Source organism: Plodia interpunctella, chromosome 2 (genome assembly GCF_027563975.2).
Source record: "Plodia interpunctella isolate USDA-ARS_2022_Savannah chromosome 2, ilPloInte3.2, whole genome shotgun sequence".
NCBI classification, from domain to species: domain Eukaryota; kingdom Metazoa; phylum Arthropoda; class Insecta; order Lepidoptera; family Pyralidae; genus Plodia; species Plodia interpunctella.
In genome coordinates this window covers 5,706,979-5,716,845 of record NC_071295.1, presented here as the reverse complement: position 1 = coordinate 5,716,845, position 9,867 = coordinate 5,706,979, and the positions used below count along the sequence as shown (strand labels likewise).

General features: G+C 39.2%; 1 protein-coding gene across 1 annotated transcript; it reads left to right on the top strand.

Moving 5' to 3' along the window:
- The first annotated feature begins 264 nt into the window (after positions 1–264).
- Patj (patj) lies at positions 265–9,819 on the top strand. The gene is made up of 16 exons (XM_053764521.2): positions 265–584; positions 840–996; positions 1,454–1,623; positions 2,059–2,185; positions 2,400–2,512; positions 2,936–3,078; positions 3,494–3,642; positions 3,983–4,060; positions 4,427–4,628; positions 5,127–5,282; positions 5,777–5,892; positions 6,536–6,721; positions 7,077–7,219; positions 7,525–7,660; positions 8,080–8,246; positions 8,674–9,819. The coding sequence occupies exons 1-16, from the start codon at positions 495–497 to the stop codon at positions 8,839–8,841; spliced, it is 2,301 nt and encodes a 766-aa protein (XP_053620496.1). The 5' UTR covers positions 265–494; the 3' UTR covers positions 8,842–9,819.
- The last annotated feature ends 48 nt before the right edge of the window (positions 9,820–9,867 follow it).

Here is a 9,867-nt window from a genome sequence, read left to right as displayed (position 1 = left end):
ATAAATGATTTCTTTCTTTCTTTTCTTTTTTCATCTTACCTTTTCACATTATATATCTATAGATCAACGAAACGGACAAAAAAATTTTATTGAATCTTCATCTATTTTTGTTAATCTGTCTTCCATCCAACATTATTACTTCCATCATCAAGAATGTTATTGTTACATGGTTTTGTTCACTTTTACGTTCAAGAAAAACATTACTAATTTTTTTTTTCATAGGGTAACACAAAAAATAACAATAGGTACCTATTAAACTGTCATTTTGTGTTCTAATTCTTTCTTGACACTTGTTATTTAATTTCTTCAACAATAACATTTTGTCTAAAAGGTTTATTCATCTCATTAGTTTCTTTTATTTTGTCTTATTAACTATAATTGAAATTAAAATTATACTTAATAAGTTCTGGAAGGTGTTGTCGTCGGTACTAAATATTATATACCTATGCATTTTTAACTATTTCAATATACTTAGTTTAGACTTTTACTTCAAGATGCATCTTGGGGTAAATATATCGAATGCATTGCAGCAGTTAGAGACTGTGAAAGCTGCAGTTGACCAAAGCGAAGATCCTAAGTTGAAGGTGAGTACAAAATATTGTGCATTAGTGTATGTATCGCATAATATACAATTACGAAGAAAAGGTTAAAGATGTACCCATTTAAAGAAATGTTGCACTACCTATGGCGTAAAGCCCACTAAATCACGTGTATAACTGAAGCTATATTGCCAACTTTCATTTTGTCACAATTGTCATTTTCACTCTGTTTGGTTGCTCTTTTTATTTCTTTGGGTATTTTGTGTGGCAATAGAGGTGACCAAGTTTTTGTTTTAATAGGCAGCAACTAATGATGACTTGAATATGCTGATCAGCTTGCTGGAGAGCCCTATATTGAAAAGCATAGCAACTCTACATGACTCAGTTGGCATGCTCGCTACTCAAGTAGCACATCATCCTTCTATACTTCCTGGAGACTTTGATATCACACCAGCTGGTAAGTTTATCTCTTATTATCTTTTACAATATGTGGAAGTCTTTACAAGTCAGTGGACTTCTTGTGACTGAGATCATGATGATGATGCTTATTTGCATGTTATTATAGGTATATCCATATTTAATGTTATAAATGTAAATGTGTGTTTATTTGTTCTCCTTTCATATTAAAATGGGAAATTGGATTTGGTGTGGAGATAGTTCAATAACTGTGAGTTGTTATAAGTTTGCTACCTATTGAAAGAAGCCACAGTTAACAGCTAGTAATCTTATATATAAATAAAAACATAAACTTTGATGAAGTATATAAGAAAATGTTACACCAGTCAACTGCCAGATAGACAGGACAGCTTTAATTTTCACAACAATTTCTAATGGGAACTCATGTGGTTAATTAGGTCTTAAAATTATCTATATCAATGTATTAAATAGTATTTAATTCTTTTCACTTTAAATAGGTGACTTGGCGCTCCAAGCAAGAAACCTTTATGGCAGTGGACACGAAGGGGAAGAGGAACAAAGAGTGCCACAAGTGTCCCCTCCGCAAAGTCTGGAGTTTGGTTCTGATAATGAGCGTATTCTAGGACTAGACAATGCTTCTGTCGATTCCAACATGTCACCTAAACAGGTTAGTCCATTAACAAGTGTATTATTATAATAATGTACTTATAATGATGGTGTGTAAATATGTATGTTTTTAAAAATACTAGTAGTATATAAATTATATCGTAATCTTAGTTTACTAGTACTGTCTTCAATCCAGGCTCAATTCCCTAGGGAATATTAGGATTTAAGCTATCCTATCTCAAGTTGAACCAGTTAGATTTTCTATCGCCGACAATCTATGGTAGAATGAAAGAAGAGATTACTCAGAACAAACAACCTACTGTTGTTTACAATAAAACAAACAAACAAATTTTATTACCCTGACTTGGCCAGTCACAATGAAGTTTTGTTTTACTATCTTGTGTATCAGTTTCAATGCAACAAAGGCCCACTACTTACCATGGCTTGTGATCACACCATTCTATTTGTGATTTTATTTACTGTACATTTTTTACAGGGACATGGTCTGTTGGATATGACACGCAATGATGACGCCCTGTCAACATCTCATAATATTGTGGCTGGGGATTGGGCTCAGGTTGAGATTATCAACTTAGTGAATGATGGCACTGGCCTCGGATTTGGTATGTACAGTAAACTTTCTAAACTATTTTGTGTGCTTATTCCAGAGGTATAAGCATAGTAGTAGTTTTATTTACTTTACTAAAAAAGTAGTAGTTTTATTTACAAAGTAGTAGTTTTATTTACTTTACTAAAAATGCATTTACAAAATATTTGACACTGTAATAGGTTATGAACTAATTTTTATTCTCATATATGTAAAATATACTTTTGCAGGAATAATTGGTGCAAGAACAAAAGGTGTAATTGTGAAAACAATTCTGGCTGGCGGTGTAGCAGATCGCGATGGTCGGCTCAAGTCTGGCGATCATATTCTTCAGATTGGAGACGTAAGTAAAAAGATAATGGGAATAAAAATCGTTTATAAGTCAATGTAAATTTATGCGTATTTTTGAGGTTTTGTTTATTTTACTATTCGATGTTTCACATAAATCAGTAATTTTTCATTAAAATCCTCATAATCACCACAATTTTGCTTTTTGATATATATGACACAAGGTGGCTCCCCAGTTTGGTACATTCTCTGTTGAGATGTCAGTCTCTGAACAGCCTAACTCAGCAGATCGGATTTTTTATTCTGTATTGTCAAGTGCCTAGCCTCATCTTTATTTATCTTTAGGCTAGTGCAAGCACCGGACTGAGTCCATGGCCACGCTATTATAAGGCGTTATCGTCCACCTTGTGTAAATAATTCTTTATATTTTGTAAAGTTTTTAAACATATAATTGGCCTCTATCGTTATAATTTTGTAGGTGAGCCTAATGGAAATGGGTTCTGAGCAAGTGGCGGGGGTGCTGCGGGCGTCGGGGTCGCGCGTGCGGCTGGTGGTGGCGCGCGCTGTGGACCCCGCGCTGCCCGGCGCCGGCGGCTCCGCGGCGCCCGTCGTGCCCGCCAGGTAGCTGCCCGGGGCGGATTCCCCCCATGGAATTTGGCTATTTCACGTACTAAACAAGTTTTACGCGTTTAATGTGGCCTTTGGCTCTGTTTATCCCGTAAGGGAAACAGTCTTGGCAATATGTAAACTCGGTGTATGTATGTAAACAAGTTGTTTAATGCCATTTTTGCCACAAACTTGTTGTCGTCAGATAGATCTTGTTACAATCAACGCGTGACAAAAAATATAAATAAAAGTTTGTAAAATAAATTTACAATAAATGTGATAAACTAAAAACTACCAGATGGATTTTTGTACGGTTTTCATTAATAGATAGTATGATTCGTGAGGAAGGTTTAGGTGTATAATTTATTACGGTTTTGCCCGAGCGAAGCCGTGAAGGACCACTAGAGTATAATATATTTGGTAATTCCAGACTCCTGTCAGACCCCGAGGGGCTGGATCGTTACCTTCTGGACGCGGGATTCGAACAAGTGTTCCACACACAACCCACGCCGATGCCTCACAACGCCACAACTTCCAGATTCGTCTTCGATCAGTCCGTCACTCCACCGCCGGAATCTGGTACCATCACCTCAGCTTTAATAATAATAAGTCATCATTATTTTAGCTTCCGCCCAGTGTAGAGCATAAGCCACTACGCCAAATATAATAATAAGTTCACAAAAGAAACAAAGAATATGCGTGCTGCTTCCACTTTCGCGCAGATTGTAAATGTCAATCAAGAGGAGTTTCGCATCTTCTGGCTCTGTCTACACCGTAAGAGTAAGATGCATGAAACTATATCAATTTCAATTATTAGCTTGTTTTGAAATATGAAAAAAATTAATTGTATTTGTTGCAGTATAAAATGTTATGATACAAGATCTATGGAAAGAAAACTAAATAAATTGGTCCTTTTTAGATGCTGAATCTCCTGAAGTTGACCGATTCACTGTGCAATTGAAGAAAGACGAAAATGGTCTTGGCATTACTATAGCAGGTAAATTATATCTGTTTTAGTCAATCTGGATCTCTATGGTTGCGAAAGTGAATTTACTTCTTCACACTTATGTTCCTATCTAGCGCTCATAAAAGAAAGATGTGCATATTAGAAATACATAAGAAGTAATGACACAGAGCGGTAACATCTTTTATCTCTCATCACGTGCCTGGCCCAATCTACCACTTTGTATGAGATTAGTTGGCCTAAATGCCAAAATGTTAGTATAAATACAATTGATCAGTGAAATTGACATTTGATTATCGTGTTTCATTATGTGACTTCATTTATACATTTTATTTTATATACAGACTACTCATCTGATTAGGCTCGTCCCTCGTCTATAGTTTTGATGATATTTTTCAGGCTACGTGTGCGAGAAGGAGGAGCTATCAGGCATATTCGTGAAGTCGGTGACAGTGGGCAGCGCGGCGGCGCTGAGCGGCAAGGTGAAGGTCAACGACCGCATCGTGGCCGTGGACGGCGTGTCGCTGGCCGGCAAGTCCAACCAAAGGGCCGTGGACGCGCTCAAACAGAGCGGCAGTGTGGTCACGCTGGAGCTCGAGAGGTAACTGCTGTAGGTGATACTAAGACTAGACAACGTGCTGTTGTTGTAGTTTCGAAAATTATTACTTGATAACGAATGACGAATAGTGAATATTGCGGTAAACACTTAGGTTGGTAGTAGAAAAAGCTGGTAATTTAACAGGTTAGTGGATATCACGCAATATAGTCAGTATTTTTTTCATACATCAATTGTGTTTGTGACCTTTGGTCTTGACATTTTATTCGCTATGACGCTCCATTACTTCTGGTCACTGCTTCAGGTCGTGGCGAAGTTAAGGGGCCGTGCTGCTGCACACCATATCCTCTGTGGGTAATACGTATTCATAACTAGCTACGCCCCGAGGCTTGGCTCCCATGGGAATTTCGTGTTAAAAAGTACCCTATATATTATTCAAGCTTATGTTCTACCCGTGTGCCCAATTTCATAACAATCCGTCCAGTAGATTTTATGTGAAAGATACATAATATTATTAGGATATAATAAATAAAAATATTTCAGATACCTCCGCGGGCCGAAGTTCGAGCAGCTGCAGCAGGCCATAGCCGCCGGCGAGGCGGGCGCCGCAGCCGCCGCGCCTCACAACCCCTTCCTGCACATGCACCGGCCCTCGCCCTCCTCCGACCACGACATACAGATGACTGTGCTGCCCACTGTGTCAGTATAGCTGCTCCCACTCCGGCAGCTACAAGCGATTTTTAATATTTTTATTATTTACGGCTCGAATAAAACCATTAGGTATAAGAAGGTAGAATATGTTATTGACCTGAAGATTTCATCAAAATCGGTCAAATAGTTTTTGAGTTTAATTACAAACAAAAATACAAATCTTTTCTCTTTATGTATGTATGGTCAAACAATTTCATTTTGGGCACGAAAATAACATAGTATATACATAAAAGAAATAGTTAAATGTTCCAGACTTTTGACCCGTGGACTAAGCTTAATGTCTGTGTCGTAGCAGACAAACTCTATGGTCACTTGCATAAATCAGTTAATACAATACATATTACTATGCGCCGTATGACGGCGTAAATATTTATATTGATATATTGAAATGTCCATCCCTCACACAACGTAGCTAATGTCTAATATTAGTACGAATAGGTTTTTAGAAAATAAATTTAATGTTTTATTATTTATTATTACAGCGAGACGGTGTCTCCGCCGGGAACTCCCCCGGGAACTCGATCACAACCCGCATTCGAGATGCCGCGCACGCAAGAACAAAAGGACGCCATTAAACGCAAATGGCAGGCCATCCTCGGTGAGATACAGACAAAATTACATCATTCGTTTACAGAATAATCGACGAGATATTATTTACATTTGTTGCTATAAACTGCTGAAAAAACACTACCGTATGGAATCCTACTAATATTATAAATGCAAAAGTTTGTGAGGATGTACGTTTGTTGCTCTTTCATGCAAAATGTACTGGACATATTTTTATGAAATTTGGTATACGGTCAGAATATAACCTGGAATAATACACTGGGTACTTTTTATTCCTGAATTCCTATGGGAGTGAAGCCCCGGGACACAGCTAGTATAATATAATATGTTTGTACATTGCGGCTTCGCCCGCGTAATATTTCATGGGAATAGTTAATATTTCGGGTTGAAAGGTATCCTATATCTTTCTAGAACATCGAATCGTTTTAAAATTTCAAGATTGGTATAGTAGATAAAGCTTAAAAAAATAAATAAACAAACGTACTCTAGCCCTAATCCTTAGTCATTGAGCGTCGGAGCCCGAAGTCCGCTTTCCTATTTTTCCTCTCCATTTCGCACGGCCGTGGCATGCCTACTTGTCAGACTACTGGCGACGTCGAGCCAGCATTTCTTTGATACGTGTTTCATTTTGAATGTGTTACACTTATGTTTCCGTTCGGTCCGGCGCGGCGCAGGCCCGGAGGTGGAGATCGTGGTGGGCGTGGTGGAGCGCGGCGGCGGCGGGCTGGGCATCTCGCTGGAGGGCACGGTGGACGTGGAGGGCGGGCGGGAGGTGCGCCCGCACCACTACGTGCGCTCCGTGCTGCCCGAGGGGCCCGTGGGCCGCGCCGCCGTGCATCGTCCGGGCGACGAGCTGCTGGGTAAACATGATATAGATGTACATCCAACACCCGCTGTCGCTGGGAGACGACAGGTCCACGGTCCAGGTTTCCGTGTTCTAAAGCAAACTTTGTTTTAACGACTACAGCTCATTTGGTCTGAAACCCTAAAAAATGAACGAGCATATAGATATTGTACAATTTTGTTTTTATCATGTTGGTAATATTTAAAGAATGAAAATCACAAAACTTCTTCACACATAAGAATATTTACAAAATAGATAGATCGAGTGGAATGGGAAGAACGTGCGGAATTAACGTAACGAAAGTATTATCATTAACTAATTTCTTTTTAGTTTAGATAGATTAAGTTTAAAATTCACACGTTATGTTGCAGAGGTGAATGGCCATCGTCTTCTGGGCATGAACCACCTGGAAGTGGTGTCGATCCTGAAGGAATTGTCCCGCGAAGTGTGTATGGTGTGCGCACGCGCAAAACATCATGCGCCCCCCGCACCAACTGCGCATACTCTGGTCAAGGTAACTAATTCTTTACCTCACTCTTTCTCTCTTATCTGAGCACTTCACATACGCTTTAGAGGTCGGCAGTAGATTTAATTATAAAGAAATTATTGCACAATTCAAAGTTAATCAAAAAACATAGTCGCTTCCCGCTATCTGTTCCTACGTGTGCATAGATCTTTAAAATTACGCTACTTTAATTGATTTTGATGCGGGGTTTTTAATAGACATGCATAACATGCATATTGCACCCTTGCGAAGCCGAGAGGTGGGCCATAGTTAGATATAAATCAACGTAAATCAAGTGAATAATTGAAATGCAGGCCAAATCAGACGGCAGCCTGGCGGGCGCGGGCGCGGAGGACGGCGGCCCGCTGTCGGCCGCCAGCAAGGTGCGCTCGCGCAGTCTCGAGCCGCTCACCGGCCTCGCCATGTGGTCGTCCGAGCCGCAGATCATAGGTAACACCTTGTTTACCACCTAATTCATATGCCAAACAGATCACCGAACTTTGGCGAAGTCGATTCGGAAAAAAATTTATAAAACCGCATGTGGCGCTAGAGTGAGTTAAGTCAGTCTTAACCAGCATTAAGTAATGCTGGAATGGACAGGCCATAACTTGCCCCTTAACTGAAACAAAAGCGAAACGCAGGAGACTTCAAGCTTGCACGGGTAATAAAACTACATGGACTCAGATTCCTAGCTAGATCAAGCCAACCGCACGAGTGAATAAGTAGCAGCTGTCATGCCTCGTTCTTCTGTTTTCTGCTATAAAAAAGAATCAATGACATCAACTTCAAGGACATCAAAGAGATTGTGTTACATTTCACATTTTATTGAATTTTTATCCATGTTAACCTGTGTTCATTGGGCATTCCAGAGTTAGTAAAAGGTGAGCGCGGGCTGGGATTCTCGATTCTCGACTACCAGGACCCGCTGCGGCCGGCGCACACGCTGGTGGTGATCCGGTCGCTAGTACCGGGCGGCGTGGCGCAGCAGGACGGCCGCCTCATCCCCGGCGACCGCCTGCTGTTCGTCAACGACCAGGTAACTGCCACTCACAAGCTAGTAAACAATTTGATTTATTAAGGAACCAATGCCTCTGTTACACGCAATTGCACTGCAATTATTTAGACGCCAGAACGCAATGTGATGGCTATATCCTAAGTAGCTAGAATTGTTGACTTTCTACAGTGGCAAACAAACTACTTTTCATTTTGAATTGGTGGAAAATAATATAATAATATATATAACAATAGCTTCTTTGCTTCTTTTTTCGAGTTTTTTACTTTCGATGCACAAGCCCAGGAATTTAACACTGGCTGTTTATAGGCAATACACTATGAATGTTGTAGCTTTTTTTTTGTCGATATATTTATTTAAACTAACTCACCACCGAAACGCAGGTGGGTAAGGTTTGCCCGCAATTGTAACCATGTTTGTTCTAGTTCTTATGTAATGATATCTGTCGCAGAACCTGGAAGACGCGAGTCTAGAGCAAGCAGTGGCAGCGCTGAAGGGCGCCCCTCGAGGGGTGGTCCGCATCGGCGTGGCCAAGCCTCTGCCGCTGCAGGACGCGCCGCCGCCGCTCCCCGCCACCGCGCCCCCGCCGCTGCTCGACCCGGCTCAAAACGCTCACTAGATACGCCACCCGAGATCAAATACAACAGTATTCTTGCATACATCGTTTCATCGTCTGTCAAATATTTAGCAGTATTATTCTTAGTTGATTGTTAAAGTCCAAAGAGTTGCTGTCTGCTATAGAATTTTTTAAATTGAATAATTCTCTAGCTGCGCTCTTGGGCTCCAACTAATTGTAAATTTGTTATTCCAAGTTTTATAACCCGTATACCAAAGTTTCACCGAAATCCATCCTGTACTTTTATGTGAAATAGTATAAAACATCCATTTATTCTCATTAATTACACAAGTTTTATCTTATCAGAATTGCCAATTTATCATAATACGCTTCGTATAGCGCCGTACGGTCAATTAATTCCAATCACGTTAAATATAGACTTCGAACTTCAATATTGTTGATGTTATTGCGATTACTAAATACGCGGCGTAATACGTCGCGCATCACCTGATTTTATATGACGAAACCCTGACGTTTTAACGGAATAGTTTATTACTAATAGTATTGTGTAATTTATTCCACGAATACATTCCATGTTATTTGGTTGACTAATATATTTTACCAACTCCTCGTATGTGTCAGATTTTATTTATAAATTATTATGCCGACCTAAGTATTTATATTTCATTTTTATTTCTTAGTGTTATAAGTTTATAGTAAATGATGAGCTGTACTTAATTTTAGGTTATATTTTATTTAAGTTTGACATTTACTCTTTTGACTACTTCGTTTGTTCAAAATCAAAACCTAACTTATATTCCTTCTTGTTTACCACACAAAGCTTGCATTCCTGATTTTTTTAACTAACTAACTTAGTGTCAACAACTACTTAATAGATGGTGCTCTAAACAAAAAGAGTATTGGAGAGGCCCTTTTTGGAATTGAATTGTAGTCTTGAATTGTTATAATATTATCACTGTAATATTACATTGATTGAATTTATTAATATTAAGTCTATAGAATAAAGTTTTAATTATTTAATGGTTGTTTAATTTCTTTTTCACAGCCTTGTTTTTTTAGTAGTCGATA

Bases quoted from the DNA above. Each gene is read 5' to 3' on its own strand.
- Patj (XM_053764521.2), top strand. From the start codon at position 495: ATGCATCTTGGGGTAAATATATCGAATGCATTGCAGCAGTTAGAGACT. The intron at 5,283-5,776 runs GTCAGTATAGCT...TTATTATTACAG, and splicing joins ATGACTGTGCTGCCCACTGT to CGAGACGGTGTCTCCGCCGG. The intron at 6,722-7,076 runs GTAAACATGATA...GTTATGTTGCAG, and splicing joins TCCGGGCGACGAGCTGCTGG to AGGTGAATGGCCATCGTCTT.